Here is a 21,143-nt window from a genome sequence, read left to right on the forward strand (position 1 = left end):
GTGTTATAAAGGCTTAGCTTTCATTGATGATTTTGAGGAAGATATAAAAAGAATTATCATACATTATTTATAAGTGCTTAATAGTTCTTTTCATTTTAAATGCCCAGAAAATTCCCCCAGGGATGGGCAAATAGTCTTTATACAGAATATTTCCCTATAAGTCTCCCTCCTGAACATAAACCTGCATTATTTCTTTCTTTGTAAGGCTTATCTCTTCAGACTATCTCTGCTTTAATTATTTCTCTCCTGTTTTCATTAATCATATTTTACTCTCCTGTCACCAAAATCTTGCGAGGTTTTTTTTCAACCTTTACATTGATTTTATAATCCTCTGCTTTGTTTTCCCTAAAAGGTTCATATCTTCTTTAAGAGAATAAACTATGGTCATTATTTTATCATATAACCTTAAAAATCAAGACTAGCATAATAACTATGCTCTGTTTTAGAACTTAAACATATCTTGCTGAAATTTTTTTTTTAAATTTCAGTGAGTTATATGTCTTTTATAAAAACTTAGGGAAAAATAGCTAAAGAGATTGGTCTTGAATTGACACATATTATTCAAGTCTGAGCAGTAATAAACATGCTATTAAAATTAATTAAGAAAAGACATGAGATTTTCCTTACATTAAACAGCATGCATAGAGTGAACGGAATTGAGAGGGTAGAAATTCATATTCTACAATTAGTAATAGAAGCATGTGTAGCTATTCTCTTAAGTTTCCCAATTACAGAGGATCTACCAACTCATATTAGACACACTTAACTGGTCTAAAAATTAAAAAAAACTTTTACCCAAAATCATCTTGTACTCAACTTAGTCAATTGATTAATGTAATATCAGTCCTAATCTAATAATCAGTATGCAATCATGGGAAAATTTGAGTCCTTTATTATAATTCTTAACAAAATCTTAGACTGTTATATGTACAAAGCCAACTGAAATACTCTAATCAACTTTGATTGCTTAGGATGGCAATTTCATTAGACATGTATATGGAAAGGGATCTATCAGGGTTTTATTTATGAAAATATCTATGATTTTTGAGAAAGCAGGTAGAGAACTAGTTCAAAAGAGATTTATAGACTTGTGGAAGATTTGGCAAGATTGAGAATGAAAACCATTAGGATAAAGTGTTAGGTGAAAGAAAAATAGAACACTATTTTTGGAGTTGATGGATAAGGCCACTAATCATATTGCCATGAATGATGTAAGTGATACTCTCCCAACATTATTACTTATGTTTAAATATATATGTGTATATATATACACACACACGTACATATATACATCCCACTTTTAAAATATCAAAATTATAGCTTAAGATCATTTAAAAATCAATTTGATTTGATTTTGTAAATATTATTACTGCTAAGGATATCAAGTTTGTCTCAGCATTATCCAGGAGGGGGCCAAGCTTCGATTACTAATACTATTATTTTAATTTTGGCCCTCTTAATCCTTCTGAGATTGTGATAACTTTTCATGAGCTCCTTGTAATAAGAGAATGACTTCAATTTCAATGGGAAATAATGATGAGGATAACTCTTTTAGCTTCTTATTTGTTGCTTCATGTACTTTACCTGATTCTTGAGATCCAGTTTGGGACATGGTCGTCCTCCATTGTAAGGTTTTTCTTTTAGCCATTTGGATCGAATTCTCACTCCAATTCCACAAGATGAACTGCAAGACCCCCAGCTAGACCAATCGCTTAACTTGCAATCAAATGGGCAGGGTATGACACATTTTTCTTGAATGTAACCTAACAGAAAAAGATTTAAGAGAAGAGAGGAAAGTCTGATTACAATGTATTGATCAAATTCACCTTCTATTTCCACGATCACAGTTTGGATTTTTCAACAATATTGCTGTAGTGGGTTCAATAATTTTGTACTCAAATAAACAGACCAAAGTTTTAAGAAATAAATAAATATGACATCTGCATTCAAATTTGTGTCATTTTGTTTACTTTGTAGGCAATTTTGGGATGAAAGGAACAGGAAAAAGTACACAGTTCTGGTTTCTGATAAGAAGGAATGAGGTAGCTCAGAGCTAAAGATGGTGCTATCTCCCCTCACTGGGCTTTGTGTTTTCCATCCTATGATTCCTACAATTCACTGTCTGGAAGAGGGATCATAAAAGAGTTCATCCTTCTTAAGGGTCTATGATCTGCAAGGATTTCACTGAAAAAGATGTTGATTCTGTAATGTGACTTGGGGATGGGAAGAGGAGAGACAGTGGACCACAGATTAGGAAGAGTGGGATGTTATTGAAAGAAGACAGTAGAAGAATAGCAAAACGTTGTATAATAGGATATTGCACTGAAATCAAGAGATGTGGGTTGAAGTACAGCTTTAGAAGTCCTAGCTCTACTTGGCCTTGCTTGTGTCTTCAGCCCACTTCTTGCTACAGTCTTTCTCTGGATAATCTCACTGTTTTAACTGTCACCTCTAATAATCACTATCAAATATATACTTCCAATGCAGATCTCTCCACTAAATTCTGTACCATCTACTGAACCACTCTAATTTGATGCCCAATTTACTGAAAATTCAACATGTCTAAAACTGAGGCCACCAGTTTCCTAAAAATTTATACTTCTCTTGTGTTCCTTTCCCAATTAACTGCAGCATCATCTGATTCCTGTATCCTGTTGTACATGCCTGTATAATCTCTTCTGCTTGACTGTGGGAAGGAACTGTGAATGAGACAGAATGTCCCTCCCATTATTAGGTTATGGTATATGGCAAAGGTGAAGGGAATTTACAGATATGATTAATATACCATATCAGTTAATCAGATTGAGATATACTAGGTGGGCCTGGCTTAATTGGGTGAAGAACCTTAAAAGAGGTACTAGGTCCTTTTGTGTAGAGAGAGAGAGATTCTCCTGCTGGCCTTGAAAAAGAAAATAGCCATGCTATGAAATGCTGATGGCATGGTCACATGACAGGAAACTGCAAACAGCCTCTAGGACCTGAGGGCAGCCTCTTGCTGTCGGCTAGCAGGAACACAGGGCCTTCAGGCCTACAGCTGCATGGAGATAAATTCTGCCAAAAACATGAAGGAGTTCAGAAGAGGAGCTTTCCCCAGCCAAGCCTCTGCTGAGATCTCAACTCCAGCCCACACCTTGATTTTAACCAAGTGAAGCCCTTAAGCAGAGAATCCTGAGAAGCTGTGTCTGAACTTCTGCCCCATGCAAACTGTGAGATAATAAAGGTTGTTTTGAGATGTGAAGTCTGTGTTATTATTTTATGCAACAATGGAAAAGCTAAGAAGTTATCCAAAATAAATATCTCCAGTTAGCTTAGACACTCTTCCATCATTCTACACAAACATTAAAATGTATCACAAATCCTTATATTAAAACAAACAAATTAGTCCCCTATTCTACAACTCCTTTGTCAGGCCCTAGTTCAAGATCGCACCATTTCTGGCCCAGAATAATGACATACTCTCTCCACAAGTCTGCCTTTGTTTTTCTTAACTGTTCTGTTTTGGTATCTGTCAATTACTCTGAGGGGGAGAAAAAAAAGAACATTTTCTAAAATACAAAATAACTTTTATTACTCCTTTTTTGAAACCTTTGCCAATTCTCCATTGCCTTTATAATAAAATGTCAACACACTTTACAAAAACAAAACAAACAAAACAAAACAAAAAAGCATTCTTTATAAAGGACTCTAAACAATGGTTTTCAACCTCGTCTGTAAAATCTACGTCCATTCCCCAGGACCAACCATAGACAAATTCTACCTGAATCTTAGAGGATGGGACGCAGGAAAGGGTCGTTTTTAAACACATTCAGGTGATTCTGAGGCCTGCCTACTAAACTTACTGATCCTCCCACCCTCCCATCTCTTCTATCTTAAATTATATCTACACAGACTACTCCATCTTCTCCACAAGCCTTTGCTTGTGCAAAAATTAGTTATTTTCCTAACCAGCTTAGCCTCCCTGGTTCATTACTTTAACCACTCTCTTGCCAATTTGGTTGATGGCCTCATCCCAGTGTTCTGCCATCCCAGGCTGGAAAAACTTCAGACTTAGTTTCCTCCAACTGTCTTCCTTTTCTGTTCTTAAAACAGTGCTGCCAAACAGAGATGAAGAAAATGCTGATACCACACTGGAGACACTTTAATATGTACTCTATCTTCAACCAATTTCTCACACTGCTTAGCCATTCTTCTGAGTTTTCTTCTCACTCTGATTCCACAGACAGCTCTTTCAAACCTCCACCTATTTTCAAACTTCTAAGACCTCACATCTTCCTCACATCTTCCTTCACAAAAAAAAGCAAGAAACGGACGAGACTCCTTCAGTTTCCTATGAATGTGTCTGTATGCATTCTCATATTTTTTTCTTCTCTCTTCATATTAACATGAAAAAGGTATCCATTTTCCTATATAAGGAACATTCTTCATTTCCACCTGATTTCTCCCCCTGGTCTACAGGCTCTTTTAGAACCTTGTTTCCTTGATTCTTCCTCCTTATCTTTCTCTCTCTCTCTCTCCCTCCCGCTCTCTCTCTCTCTCTCTACACACACACACACACACACACACACACACATATATACACACATATATACATATCTATGTATATATATAAAATATTTATATTTCTTTCAGATTAATATTAGAATGACTTTAAATTTCCCCAATAATAGTCATTGACAAGAGAGAATACACTAAAATCTAAGAGTGATCAGAAAAGATCCTTCTGGAGTTGAAAAAAAAAAAAATGCTCCAATAGACACTCCTAAAAGACTAATCCTCTAATATAATGTTAATTTTACAGTCATTTCTAAGGAGTTTTGATTACTAATTCACTATTAGATACATAGTAAAAGCTAAATAAAGGATTAAAAAGAAGCCACAACATTACTTAATTTTAGAGAGAAACTGAGTCACAAAATGCTTTCATTTGCTACCAAATAAAAAGAGGAAAACTAGAAATTAGGTGGGATTAACTCTCATGGCATGCATACTTCACAAATGCAAATCTGAAATTCAAGGAGGTTTCAGATAAACTTTAAATGTTTGAAAGTCTATGTAGACCCTATGTTAAAGCAGATTTTGAAGTAGATGCCCTTTTAATTGAGATTTTTTTTTAGTTTTATTTTTATTTTTATTTTTATTTTTATTTTTATTTTTATTTTTATTTTTATTTTTATTTTTATTTTTTTTATTTTATTATTTTTTATTTTTATTATACTTCAAGTTCTAGGGTACATGCGCATAACGTGCAGGTTTGTTACATATGTATACTTGTGCCGTGTTGGTGTGCTGCACCCATCAACTCGTCAGCACCCATCAATTCATCATTTATATCATGTATAACTCCCCAATGCAATCCCTCCCCCCTCTCCCCTCCCCCCTCCCCATGATAGGCCCCAGTGTGTGATGTTCCCCTTCCCGAGTCCAAGTGATCTCATTGTTCAGTTCCCACCTATGAGTGAGAACATGCGGTGTTTGGTTTTCTCTTCTTGTGATAGTTTGCTAAGAATGATGGTTTCCAGCTGCATCCGTGTCCCTACAAAGGACACAAACTCATCCTTTTTGATGGCTGCATAGTATTCCATGGTGTATATGTGCCACATTTTCTTAATCCAGTCTGTCACAGATGGACATTTGGGTTGATTCCAAGTCTTTGCTATTGTGAATAGTGCCGCAATAAACATACGTGTGCATGTGTCTTTGTAGTAGAATAATTTATAATCCTTTGGGTATATACCCAGTAGTGGGATGGCTGGGTCATATGGTACATCTAGTTCTAGATCCTTGAGGAATTGCCATACTGTTTTCCATAATGGTTGAACTAGTTTACAATCCCACCAACAGTGTAAGAGTGTTCCTATTTCTCCACATCCTCTCCAACACCTGTTGTTTCCTGACTTCTTAATGATTGCCATTCTAACTGGTGTGAGATGGTATCTCATTGTGGTTTTGATTTGCATTTCTCTGATGGCCAGTGATGATGAGCATTTTTTCATGTGTCTGTTGGCTGTATGAATGTCTTCTTTTGAGAAATGTCTGTTCATATCCTTTGCCCACTTTTTGATGGGGTTGTTTGTTTTTTTAAATCATTTTCTTCTACACTTGCATATTGAAGGATTTTAATTAGCAAGCCCATAGCAATACTTCTTTTTTTCTTTCCCTATGATAAGAAGTAAACCCAGAGGATCTCTATGAAAGTCAAGGTTATAAATTCAATGAGTAGAAAATAATTTTGAAATTCAACAGGACTAAGCAACAGTGACATTTATTTTTCAGGAAAATTATTTTCATGCCAGAGTATGGCCCAAAGGAAAATTCATAGTGAGGGATATTAATACTTGCATATTCTTTTTTTTTTTTTTTTTTTTTGAGACGGAGTCTCGCTCTGCCGCCCAGGTTGGAGTGCAGTGGCCAGATCTCAGCTCACTGCAAGCTCTGCCTCCTGGGTTTAGGCCATTCTCCTGCCTCAGCCTCCCGAGTAGCTGGGACTACAGGCGCCCGCCACGTCGCCCGGCTAGTTTTTTGTATTTTTTAGTAGAGACGGGGTTTCACCGTGTTAGCCAGGATGGTCTCGATCTCCTGACCTCATGATCCGCCCACCTCGGCCTCCCAAAGTGCTGGGATAACAGGCTTGAGCCACCGCGCCCGGCCAATACTTGCATATTCTTATACCTATCTCATATTCAAAAGGATTAGTTTTACCCACATACTTAACACTTACAGTTTTTGGCAACAGAAAATGATCAAATGTGACTATGTACAAGGTTGACCTGCTACATAAAAATTCTAATTTCTAATACAGAAGTCCAACTAATGTTTAAAAAACTCATTTCCACAAAATGTACCACAGAATCTCTGTTCCCATCTACATAATATTTCATGGCAACACTCATACATCTAAACCTAATTGCTACCAAAAAAAGCAGTTTTTTCTACCAAAAAGTGTTTTACACTACAGTTTATATGCAGAATACACTGTTTGGACCATCTTATTACTTGGCTTAGGGATACTTCAATGTTCTATTTTAGTCATCAGTGTGCACATAGAATTAGGAGTGAAGTAGTCACTACAGAATTATCAGTGGAGAATACACCAAACTTTGTAATTTGGTAAACCATATTCATTATACATAGTATATGCTCAAAAAATATACTATTACAGATAAAGATGGACTGAATAGGATTCATTAATACTATCTCTATTGATGTTACAACCAGTGTTATTTATTTAATGATCTACTAAATAGAGTTGAAGCCCAGAGACTTGGAATGAAAGGACTTTTCAGTCTATATTTCTAATCCCCAAAGACTGAAGCCTTTGAGTTAGCATAATGGAAGTATGTGTAAGCACAGTTCTCTGAATAAGGTGGTCTCATTAATACAACCTCTCCGAGAATATTACCTTATGTGCATATTTTCCCTTCATCAGTCAAGTACGAACACATTTTTCTCCCATTAAGATCTAGTTTTGAAGTATCTAAAAGTAGGAAATACTGATTATATTAATCGTGAGAAAATAACCTAGATTAATTTACTTATATTTTCCTGCATATAAAGTAATAGCCAACATCTCATTGGGCAGCTAATGTTCTATCTACTGACACTGTGCTCGAATAATGAAACACACTACCAAAAAGGAAACAGATTTTTTTTTTCAATGTTGAACAAGCTAAGATCCTGGAGAATCTTGTAAGTTAAAATATCATGTTCATTCAGTATGATATTAGCTGTGGGTTTGTCATAAATAGCTCTAATTATTTTGAGGTACGTTCCATCAATACCGAATTTATTGAGCGTTTTTAGCATGAAGGGCTGTTGAATTTTGTCAAGAGCCTTTTCTGCATCTATTGAGATAATCATGTGGTTTTTGTCTTTGGTTCCGTTTATATGCTGGATTACGTTTATTGATTTGCAAATGTTGAACCAGCCTTGCATCCCAGGGATGAAGCCCACTTGATCATGGTGGATAACCTTTTTGATGTGCTGCTGAATCCGGTTTGCCAGTATTTTATTGAGGATTTTTGCATCGATGTTCATCAGGGATATTGGTCTAAAATTCTCTTTTTTTGTTGTGTCTCTGCCAGGCTTTGGTATCAGGATGATGTTGGCCTCATCAAATGAGTTAGGGAGGATTCCCTCTTTTTCTATTGATTGGAATAGTTTCAGAAGGAATGGTACCAGCTCCTCCTTGTACCTCTGGTAGAATTCAGCTGTGAATCCATCTGGTCCTGGACTTTTTTTGGTTGGTAGGCTATTAATTATTGCCTCAATTTCAGAGCCTGCTATTGGTCTATTCAGGGATTCAACTTCTTCCTGGTTTGGTCTTGGAAGAGTGTAAGTGTCCAGGAAATTATCCATTTCTTCTAGATTTTCTAGTTGATTTGCGTAGAGGTGTTTATAGTATTCTCTGATGGTAGTTTGTATTTCTGTGGGATCGGTGGTGATATCCCCTTTATCATTTTTTATTGCGTCTATTTGATTCCTCTCTCTTTTCTTCTTTATTAGTCTAGCTAGCGGTCTGTCAATTTTGTTGATCTTTTCAAAAAACCAACTCCTGGATTCATTGATTTTTTTGGAGGGTTTTTTGTGTCTCTATCTCCTTCAGTTCTGCTCTGATCTTAGTTATTTCTTGCCTTCTGCTAGCTTTTGAATGTGTTTGCTCTTGCCTCTCTAGTTCTTTTAATTGTGATGTTAGAGTGTCAATTTTAGATCTTTCCTGCTTTCTCTTGTGGGCATTTAGTGCTATAAATTTCCCTCTACACACTGCTTTAAATGTGTCCCAGAGATTCTGGTATGTTGTATCTTTGTTCTCATTGTTTCAAAGAACATCTTTATTTCTGCCTTCATTTCGTTATGTACCCAGTAGTCATTCAGGAGCAGGTTGTTCAGTTTCCATGTAGTTGAGTGGTTTTGATTGAGTTTCTTAATCCTGAGTTCTAGTTTGATTGCACTGTGGTCTGAGAGACAGTTTGTTATAATTTCTGTTCTTTTACATTTGCTGAAGAGTGCTTTACTTCCAATTATGTGGTCAATTTTGGAATAAGTGAGATGTGGTGCTGAGAAGAATGTATATTCTGTTGATTTGGGGTGGAGAGTTCTATAGATGTCTATTAGGTCTGCTTGGTGCAGAGATGAGTTCAATCCTGGATATCCTTGTTAACTTTCTGTCTCGTTGATCTGTCTAATGTTGACAGTGGAGTGTTGAAGTCTTTGTCCCTGTTTGCAGATGACATGATTGTATATTTAGAAAACCCCATTGTCTCAGCCCCAAATCTCCTTAAGCTGATAAGCAACTTCAGCAAAGTCTCAGGATACAAAATTAATGTGCAAAAAGCACAAGCATTCTTATACACCAGTAACAGACAAACAGACAGCCAAATCATGAATGAACTTCCATTCACAATTGCTTCAAAGAGAATCAAATACCTAGGAATCCAACTTACAAGGGATGTAAAGGACCTCTTCAAGGAGAACTACAAACCACTGCTCAGTGAAATCAAAGAGGACACAAACAAATGGAAGAACATACCATGCTCATGGATAGGAAGAATCAATATCGTGAAAATGGCCATACTGCCCAAGGTTATTTATAGATTCAATGCCATCCGCATCAAGCTACCAATGAGTTTCTTCACAAAATTGGAAAAAACTGCTTTCAAGTTCATATGGAACCAAAAAAGAGCCCGCATTGCCAAGACAATCCTAAGTCATAAGAACAAAGATAGAGGCATCACGGTACCTGACTTCAAACTATACTACAAGGCTACAGTAACCAAAACAGCATGGTACTGGTACCAAAACAGAGATATAGACCAATGGAACAGAACAGAGTCCTCAGAAATAATACCACACATCTACAGCCATCTGATCTTTGACAAACCTGAGAGAAACAAGAAATGGGGAAAGGATTCCCTATTTAATAAATGGTGCTGGGAAAATTGGCTAGCCATAAGTAGAAAGCTGAAACTGGATCCTTTCCTTACTCCTTATACGAAGATTAATTCAAGATGGATTAGAGACTTAAATGTTAGACCTAATACCATAAAAATCCTAGAAGAAAATCTAGGTAGTACCATTCAGGACATAGGCATGGGCAAAGACTTCATGTCTAAAACACCAAAAGCAATGGCAGCAAAAGCCAAAATTGACAAATGGGATCTCATTAAACTAAAGAGCTTCTGCACAGCAAAAGAAACTACCATCAGAGTGAACAGGCAACCTACAGAATGGGAGAAAATTTTTGCAATCTACTCATGTGACAAAGGGCTAATATCCAGAATCTACAAAGAACTCAAACAAATATACAAGAAAAAAACAAACAACCCCATCCAAAAGTGGGCAAAGGATATGAACAGACATTTCTCAAAAGAAGACATTCATACAGCCAACAGACACATGAAAAAATGCTCATCATTACTGGCCATCAGAGAAATGCAAATCAAAACCACAATGAGATACCATCTCACACCAGTTAGAATGGCAATCATTAAAAAATCAGGAAACAACAGGTGTTGGAGAGGATGTGGAGAAATAGGAACACTTTTACACTGTTGGTGGGATTGTAAACTAGTTCAACCATTATGGAAAACAGTATGGCAATTCCTCAAGGATCTAGAACTAGATGTACCATATGACCCAGCCATCCCACTACTGGGTATATACCCAAAGGATTATAAATTATTCTACTACAAAGACACATGCACACGTATGTTTATTGCGGCACTATTCACAATAGCAAAGACTTGGAATCAACCCAAATGTCCATCTGTGACAGACTGGATTAAGAAAATGTGGCACATATACACCATGGAATACTATGCAGCCATCAAAAAGGATGAGTTTGTGTCCTTTGTAGGGACATGGATGCAGCTGGAAACCATCATTCTTAGCAAACTATCACAAGAAGAGAAAACCAAACACCGCATGTTCTCACTCATAGGTGGGAACTGAACAATGAGATCACTTGGACTCGGGAAGGGGAACATCACACACTGGGGCCTATCATGGGGAGGGGGGAGGGGAGGGGGGAGGGATTGCATTGGGGAGTTATACATGATATAAATGATGAATTGATGGGTGCTGACGAGTTGATGGGTGCAGCACACCAACATGGCACAAGTATACATATGTAACACACCTGCATGTTATGCACATGTACCGTAGAACTTAAAGTATAATAAAAATAAATAAATAAATAAATAAATAAAAATATCATGTGGTTTTCTCAATATTTAAAAACTTGCTGTTTAAAATTTATTTTATGCTTTTTCCTTTTTAACTTTTATGGATACATAATAGTTTAATATATTTATGGGGTACATGTGATATTTTGATACAAGCATGCAATGTATAACTATCAAATCGGGGTAACTGGGATATCCATCACTTCAAGCATGTATCTTTTATTTGTGTTGTTAACATTACAACTCTTCTCTTCTACTTTTTTGAAATATACAACAATTATTGTTATCTATAGTTGCCCTACTGTGCTATTGAATGCTAGATCTTATTTTTTCTATCTAACTGTATTTTTTGTACTCATTAACCAGCCTATCTTTCTCCTTCCCTCCCTACTACCCTTTCCAGCCTCTGGAACCACCACTCTCTTCACTACTTCCATGAGATACATACTTTTTCAAATCTCCCACATATGAGTAAGAACACCCAATATTTGTTTTTCTGTGTCTGGCTTATTTCATGTAACATAATTTCCTCTATTTCCATCCATATTGCTGCAAATGATAGGATGTCAATTTCATTCTTTTTATGGACAAATAATATTCCATTGTGTATATACATATTTTCTTTATCCAGCCATCTGTTGATGGGCACTCAGGTTGATTCCACGTCTTGGCTATTGTTATTATTGCTGCAGTAAACATTGGAGTACTGATACTTTGATATATTGATTCCCTTTCTTTTGGTTACATACCCAGCAGTGAAATTGCTGAATCATAGGGTAGTTCTATTTTTAGTCTTTTGAGAAATCTCTTGTTTTTCATAGTGACTGTGATAATTTGCATTCCTACCAATTGTATTTGAGCATTCTTCTTTTTCCATATCCTCACTAGAGTTTGTTAGTTTTTACCTTTTTGATAATAGCCATTTTAACTGGGGTGATATATCTCATTGTGGTTTTGATTTGCATTTCCCCTGATGATTAGTGGTGTTGAGCATTTTTTTATATACCTGTTGGCCATTTGTATGTCTTCTTTTTAAAAATGTCTATTCAGATGTTTTGACTATTTTTCAATTGGATTATTTTGTTTTTTGCTATTGGTGTTCCTTATATAGTCTGGTTATTAATCCCTTATTGAATGAACAGTTTGCAAATATTTTCTCTTGTTCTGTAGGCTGTCTCTTCATTTTGTTCAGTGTTTCCTTTACTGTGCAGAAACTTTTTAGCTGGATGTGATTCCATTTGTCCATTTTTTGCCTCGGTGGCCTGTGCTTTTGAGGTCTCATTCATTCAAGAAATCTGTGAACAGACCAATGTCCTGGAGAATTTTCTCAAAGTTTTCTTTTAGTAGTTTTATAGTTTCAGGTCTTATATTTAAGTCTTTAATCCATTTTGATTTGATTTTTGTAAATGGTGAGGGATAGAGGTCTAATTTCATTCTTCTGCATATGGATATCCAGTTTTCTATTTATGTATTTTAGTACTACGAGAATATAATTGTTTTCTATTTATCTAGTAAAAATACACTATACTAAAAAGTATCCAATGACTTAAATCAGATTGGTTTAAAGGGTATATTTGTTTGGGAAAGGTGGGGAAAAAATTGCAAAAGAAATATTTTAACCTTAGTTCAAGAAAGACAATTTGAGAAGTTAGATCAATACTTTATCATTGTTATGCAGAGGGGAACTGACAATGTTAAACACTTACTTAAAATCTCAATCCGGCCGGGCGCGGTGGCTCAAGCCTGTAATCCCAGCACTTTGGGAGGCCGAGACGGGTGGATCACGAGGTCAGGAGATCGAGACCATCCTGGTCTACACGGTGAAACCCCGTCTCTACTAAAAAAAATACAAAAAAACTAGCTGGGCGAGATGGCAGGCACCTGTAGTCCCAGCTACTCGGGAGGCTGAGGCAGGAGAATGGCGTGAACCTGGGAGGCAGAGCTTGCAGTGAGCTGAGATCCGGCCACTGCACTCCAGCCTGGGCGGCAGAGCGAGACTCTGTCTCAAAAAAAAAAAAAAAAAAAAAAAAAATCTCAATCCATCAGCATGTGAAAATGTAAATCAAAACAATAGAGTTACCAGTTTGCATTGGTGAATGTATACATTTTCTTGGAAATACCATTCACGAGAAGAAGTTGCATACTCTCACAAAGATGCTTCTAACCTTTTTTAGGTCTCTATGAGGCCTAAGAGATGATAGTTAAAAAGTGCCTAGGTTATTATCTCTTCTTTGTAGAATTCTGAATTATTAAGAGATGGTTTTGAAAGTACTGCCTACTAGTAGAAAATATTTTACTGCTTTTTATAGAACTCCATCAGCATAGACAAATAAGATTAAATATTATAAATGATGCTAATGTATTGCAAACAAAATATCTCATTTAGACCCACAATATGATACGATAACTGAAATGTGGCTGATTTACAAGTCATACAATGTTCAAACAATTAACTGACAAAAAAAGTTTTACTAGATTCCTTAAAACCCAATTTTTTTGTAGTACAATAACTTATTAAATTATATTACATCCACCAGGAAAATCATTTCAGTGTCAGCCAATTTCCTTAATTAAATTATAATTCACTAATTCACTGGTGTACTGTATTTTGGATGTAGATGAGCTATTCAAGGTCATCTAGGAAAAGCCTTCATTTTATAGTCAGAAGTAGAAAGGGAACTCAAACTCAGACTTGGTTGAGATAGTTCATTATCAAGTAGAAAAAAATAATTACTATGGCCCAAAATGTTCTCTTTAGTAAAGGACTGACAAGATAGAGAATCAACCCTGCTCTTGCTCTAATTAATTTATATTTGGGAAGAGATAATTCTCATAAATGAAGGAAAAAAATGTGGTATGTGATCAAGTACATATGTTGTACGATACAAATAATGTATACAGATTCTATGACAAAGTGAGATAACATGAATATATTATGGTTTTAATTTTCTAAGAGATTCTTGTGAAAAGTATTTATCATGGTACACACAGGTTTTTGGCTAATGGCTTGACTTGCTTCACTTGCCATAACTAAATGTATCAGTGTTAACCTAATCAAGCAGCCAAATCCTATAAAGAACTGATCTTTGAAATTGAACAGTCCAGGCAATTTAATCACAATGGTATCTCCAGTTGTTCTTATCGGCAGAGCTTCCAACATTAACTTCCTTGTGCCAGGTTCCTCCAGGCAGAGAAAAGATATTTTTCTTAGATGATATTGAGGATATTAGAGACAAATGGAAGACTAGACACAGAACAATCTGAACTCTTCAATTAGGACTGTACATACACTAGCTATTTTTCCCATTACTGCAAATAAGTGCTGTTAAAATTAAAGTGACTGAATGCTTTAATCACATAATAAACTTGGCATTTGCAACACAACAAAGACACATAGATTTAAATAACCCAATATTACCGAGTAATTCTTAGAACTGTGGCTCCAAGGGCCTGCCTATATGAAGTCTCATTACATCTTCTTGCCTTGAGAGAATTTCACCTTAAACTACACCATACTGTCTGTACTTTACATTTTCTCATTTATGAAAGCTGATTTCTGAGCATATCTTGTATTCATTAGGCTATTCCCCAAATATTTCAGGTTCTGTTCCTGGACACTTTACCACATTTTGAAGTTTGGTGTGATCTTATCATTTGTTTTAGCCAATCAAATGTGAGCAGAAATGAAGTGTGTCACCTCTAGGTAGAAGCTTTAAGAGCTGCAGCATAATTTGCCATACTCTTTCTTTCCCTATGCCACAAGGACCAGCAATATTCCAGGTGCTGGCTGCTTAATCAGCCCAGGTCCTTGAGTGATGAGGACTTGGCGCAGTCTCCAGCCAACCCAAGATGGACATGAATAGTGAGAGATCTTGTGGCTTTCAACCACCGAGACTTTGAAGTGGTCTGTTCTGTTTGTTTCTGCAACATTACCGATCCCATCCTGATGGATCAAGCTTGGCACAACAAAGCATCTTCAGAAGGTGAAGCAAAGAGCAGAATGAAACAAATATTTAGAATATTTTGAGAATATAGTGTCCTGAGAAAATACGATTAAGCTATATCAGCAGTTAGCACAGTGTGAATGGCAAATCAAATCAAACGAGGATGTGACTTTGCAAAAAGTTGAGCTTATATATATATTTCAGGAAAATGTATAATTTATTATTTAAAAAAGGACTCACAATATGGATTATAAATCAAAGTCTAACCTTATGTCATCTGGGATAAAATATTAAATCTCCATAGTTCAATTTCCTTGTGTGAAAATAAAAATGTAACTATGCTTCTCCTTTCTAATTTCTCATAATGCTATGAGGGTCAAAAAATATAAGAAGTAGAATTCTGTGGAAAATAATTAATATATGATGAAAGTGACATACTAACATTTTACTGCTACTAAAAGCTATATAGCAGAGTAAAAATGTTCTTTCATTATTATGTTTCTGGGGCAGGTAATTGATAAAAAATATAATTCAGTAAAGATACTTTAGCAGAAAAATTATAGGTAATAATTTTCAAATTTGGGTACCTTTCCTCATTCCAGCTCATTTCCATGTAAATTAAAGACTAGGATAACATTGACAAAATGAGAGATTCTGCTTTGGATCAGTAAATCAATCGTTTCATTCCATGTCTGTCTTTCCAAGTCTGCTGCTACCAACCAAGGCCAGATACTCAATATCTCTCAGTTGAACTATTTTAATAGCCCCTTAACTGGGCTGCAGGTTTCCAATTTCTTTCTTCTAATCCATTCCATGTCTGATCAACTGCAATATTAATATCCCTAAAGCACAACTCTACATATGTCATAGCCTAACCTAAAATAAATGACCTTCACAGTGTAGCAGAATTTTGATAAATAGGCATGTGGAAGGCAATCTTGGCAGGGGAGAGACCACAAATTAAATTAAGAAGATGAGAATGAACCCCAAATGTTTATAGGTCAAATATTCTCTACAATAGTTTTTGTTTGAGGAGAAGTGTAAATTTGGCTAGGGTGGTGTGAGACCACAGCAGGAGGTTTGCTGGGGAGGCTCAGAAAATTGATTAAGAATTCTGATATAAATTTGATTGTGGCACTGGACTGAGGAAGAGACAGCATGAGATCAGAGCACCCGATTAACAGAGAATCTGAAAATTCTAAAGTGGCAAACGCTTTCCCCTTAGGCTAAAAGACCACTAAATATAATTAAAAATGATACACATGTTGTTAGAGAACAATATAATGAAACATGATAGGATATTACTTATAATTAACTAGTTGTGACATGCACACATGGCTAATATACTATCTAAATGGAAATGACCACCTTCAAAATGACCAGTGAATCTGCTCTTTAAATAGCAGCTTCATTTCGCAACTGTGAAGACAGGTCTGACACAATGAATCCTAAGCATCAGCAATCACCAGTTTATGAGTAGATAGATGGCTCTATGTGTCTCATGGGATTCAGAAACATATAAGCTTAGAAGAAAAGTATGTCTCTTCTTTTTGCTTTATCTCCTAGGGTCCCTAAAGAAACTCTGACTCGAATCCAGCCACTATATTGGACTAGAACAGATTTACCTACTGCTTACCTGCTTACTTATTTGCTTATTTATTTATATATTTGTATATTTATTATGAGGATAGGAGTGCAAAATTGGGAGATTTCACATAAAATAAACATTTCTGACTTCCTTTGAAAATGCGGATGATCTGGGAACATCTGGGATCTCATTCCAGCATAGCAACAATTGGCTGGAATTGAATAGCAGGACCTCTTCAGATGAAATGTGCCATCACAGTACTCTACAGTCCCTAAACTAAGGACTGCTTTACCAACTGAAACAAGGCCAAAACTTACTCATATGTTCAATTTTAAAAAAAGGTAAGGTGAGGCTATGGTTATTGGAGAGGAGGGTGGATGATACAGAGATCCACCTGTCCAGGCTCACCCTACTCATCACATGAAGGGATCTAGGAAGAGTTGAGTCAAAACTTTTTTAGTCTGAAATCTTCAGAAGGAGCCAGACTCTATACTACCAGCCAGGGTTGGAGCAGGCAAGTGGGCTCTGGAAATTATGTAACGAAAAAGGCATTCTTTAAAATTTTAAAAAAAGAAGACAAAATTATAAATGCAAATTTAGGTGCAATAATTTAGAAGAGGATCATGATAATAAAGTTTCTGAAGTTTAAGGTTCATTAGGTGGATTAACTTCTACTGCTATCAGTATTCTACATATTACTACACCAGCATTCATGAGACATCGTGAATACCTAGAACATGAATATCTAGAAATAGATACATGGAAGCATTCTTTATTCAGAGCCTAGCTCCTCCAAAGAACTCTGTGGAATGGAAGAAAGTTCATAATGTAATACAATGTCTGCACAGCAAGCTTCAGAGATGAGAATCCATTTTTCTATTTGCTGGACTGCAGGGTCATCCAGACAATGACTTGTAATCATGAACAATGAAACAAGTTATTATAAATTCTGATTTATAATCAGAATATGGATTACATGACGAAAAAATTTACCTCCAAAAGTTTTCATTTGCCAAAGAACTGTATCTTTCACGGAGCTAATGCAGAAATCAATGTACAAGAATGAATTCACAGTACATTAACTCCTTGCAAGTTACTATAAAAACCTTTGAACTATCACCAAGGTGTAAAATTAAATACAACTTCCAGTTTTGATTTATACAGCTCTCTGGTAATGGAGAATTTGTTCCATTGCCAAAAATTTTGTTTCCTAACGGATTGTGCATTATCTAACCCAGAGATTTAGACTTCTGTTGTCTGCAATTGACAGATATCTTATATATTTAATGATATACCTTGGATGAAGGAATAAACGAAGAAATAAAGAAAAGAAGTCAAGACATTTCAATTTATTTATTTAATTTTATTTTCTTAAAAAAATTAAATAGCCAGAAATCTAATTACACTAATAGAAGTATCAAGAGACTGTGGATAATCCTAATTCACACAAAGAGAGGGCTTTTGAAACCAGAAAAAAGCATCAAAAGCAACCAAAATATTCCTCTGAAGAAAAAGCAAAAAGCAACAGAAAAAGAGGGTTTGTTACTTTTCTAGAACTGTTGTACTAAGTTAGCAGAAACTTGGTAGCTTAAAACAAGAAAAAAATATTCTCTCATTGCTCTCTCATAATATATGCTTAATTCATTTTGGTACATTCTAGAAGCCTGACATTAAGGTGTCAGCAGGGCTGTGCTCCCTCTAAAGTTTATAGGAGAAAATCCTTGCCTTTTCCAGTTTCTGGTGGCTCCTGGTGGCCCCTTGCTGCGGCAGCATACTTCTAATTTCTGCCTTCATCTTCTCATGGTTGTTTCCCCTTTGTTTCTCTGTCTCAAATCTTTCTCTTTTCTCTTATAAGGATGCTAATAATTGGTTTTGCAGCCTACCCCAAACCTGGGATGATCTCATCTCAAGTTCCTTAATTACATCTGCAAAGACTATTTGCAAATAAGTTCACAGGCACAGGTACTGGGGGATAGAACTTCAACATATCTTTTGCAGGACAAAATTCAACCTACTAGCGAGAGGAGTGAAGAGTATAACAAAGAAGAGAATGTAACACATGGACGAGAGTGCAGCCTTAGATACACACCAGCCTGTCCTAGGCTTATATCCCACCTAAACATGAGTTGCCTAAATCCACTAAGCTTCAACGTTATCAACCATCACAAGGACTACTGCAGGTCAACTCCAGCCTCCACCTGTTTTTGTAAATACAGTTTTCTTGGGACAGAGCCACACCCATTTGTTTCTGCATTGCCTATGGCTGCTTTCAAACTGCAACAAGCAGAGGTGACTAGTGACAGAGACAGTACGGCTGACAAAGTTGAATATATATATTATCTAGACCTTTATAGAAAATGCTATCAAATGGGGTTAATAACACTACCCATTGCATAAGATTATTATGAGAATCAAATGAGAGCATTAAACGGTATTGACCACACAGTGAGCACTCAGTAGGTGAAAATTCACTGTTTCTATTAGAAAGGCATAGTGTCATGGTAGATAACAGCATGGGCTTAGAAATTTAAAGACCTAAGTTCAAAATCAACCAGGACACTTACTACTTGTGGTGTTACTTTGTGCCTGTCATTGAACCTCCCCAATCTTCAATATTCTTTTCTGTAAAGTGGAGGTAATTATTACATCTACTTCAAATTGCTCTGTACATCAGATGGTCTGGAGCAAGAGGTTAGCCATTTCTGCTACTAGTATTATTCTCTAACAAAGAAAATATAACATATTTAGTGTATGAGATGGGAGTGGGAGTTGGGAAGACAGTTTCATTTTGAGAAATTCCATATTTAAGAGGATCAAATGTCTCAAGTCTTTCCCAAAATGATGTTTTCTCCTCAAGGCCAAAACCTCTGTGGCATGCAGAAAAGGGTAGAGTGCTCATGTGAATTTTTATCTATTTCTTGGTCAAACAAACAGAGTAGGTAAAGATTAACTTTGGTATACAGCAATCAATAGTTCCCTGCTAATTAAAGCAGAATTATTTAAACTATTGAACACAGAGCCTGAAGGCTGGCATCGATGGGGATGAAATCGTAAGACCTTAAATAAAAACAGTTACATTGAAATCTTTATCATCCTCCCACCCTCACCAATCAGGTTCCTCTTCCTGTGTTCCCTCCCTTGCTCCTATATTAAGGACCAAGCTCTTTGAAATGACTCATAGGGACTTCTCTAATCTGTTGCTTTCATGTCTCTTCTTGCTTTAAAGGTGCATGAAATTATGTAACTTCACAATGCTCAACAGCTGGTAATAATTTTGTAAAGTGGAGGTATAATTCAGGACATGTTGAAGACAGCTTCCTTTGTTTTGCCTCCTGTTCTTCACAATCATCTTAGCTTTATAGGAATTTGTCTACAATCATCATCCCCTTAGAAATGAACTTGGAGCAGCGAGGGCATGGGCAAGACCACTTCCTTATGCCAACTGTTTAGACAATAACGGTAATGCATGGGGGGAGTGGGAGACAACGTGATTAGTAAGGATTTTCATTTGATAAGATTTCATGAGCTGTCAAATCAGAGCTTGGGCTGCCAAGGCCACAGCTGTGTATATTTGAACTATAGCTCTGATCCAGGCAAGTGCTGGATTATTTCATCTGGGATTAGAATGTACTTTGCATTCATCTTTTTAGTATCTCAAAAGACGATTTGGGAAAAAAGACAAGATAAAATCTTCAAGTGTTACTCAAGAAAACTGAGATACTGTAGAAACAACTATGGAATTTCAGGGCACAAATATTTGTTTTGCTGCTATTGGAAATAATTAGGTAAAACTAACCTACACCTAGGTGTGTGCAAAATTAAGTGACACAATACACAAGCCGCACAGGTAGAAATTTGGCTCTGGCTTTGATTTCACACCTGAGACTCAAAATCTGGGGGCTTGTCAACAGTACAATTCTAAATAGAGATATGAGAAATGGGAAGCAAAAAGAGAAAGGAATTGGAGAAAGAAAATATTCTCACCATTCAACAGCTACCAACTACTAACATTTTGGTATTTTTTTGTGTGTTATTGTTCTTTTTTTATGGTTTGTTCGTAAATTATATTCATACTATTTTCCTAGCCATCTAGTAATCATACTGTGGCACAAGAGGCTGTTATAAGACTGTTCATAACAGTATCAGTTGAATGGCCAAGAATTGAATGAAGGCTTGCTAATTTATCACTAATGGGAAATAAATGTAAAATGCTAAATAGATGCAAAAGATGGAATATCATGCACTGCTCCCCAAATAAAAACTAATCTACAAACAGCAGCAGGAACAGAGGCAGTTAATACACAGAATAGGGGACAAGCTCTGGAACCAAATTGTGTGTATGACAAAACAGGCTCTGACATTCTTAGCCGTGCATTCTTGTGCAAATTATTTAACCTATCTGTTCCTTGATTTCCTTATCTGTAACGAAAG

At 36.1% G+C, this 21,143-nt stretch overlaps 1 protein-coding gene across 1 annotated transcript in view; it reads right to left on the reverse strand.

Annotated features, from left to right (window-relative positions):
• The window catches only part of THSD7B (thrombospondin type 1 domain containing 7B), a 927,497-nt gene that overhangs the window by 228,815 nt on the left and 677,539 nt on the right, over positions 1–21,143 (reverse strand). The window contains 1 exon segment of the mRNA XM_033231647.1: positions 1,585–1,763. Within this exon segment, the coding sequence (XP_033087538.1) occupies positions 1,585–1,763 (179 nt within the window).

Source organism: Trachypithecus francoisi, unplaced genomic scaffold (assembly GCF_009764315.1).
Source record: "Trachypithecus francoisi isolate TF-2019V2 unplaced genomic scaffold, Tfra_2.0 Lachesis_group13, whole genome shotgun sequence".
Classification (NCBI taxonomy): Eukaryota; Metazoa; Chordata; class Mammalia; order Primates; family Cercopithecidae; genus Trachypithecus; species Trachypithecus francoisi.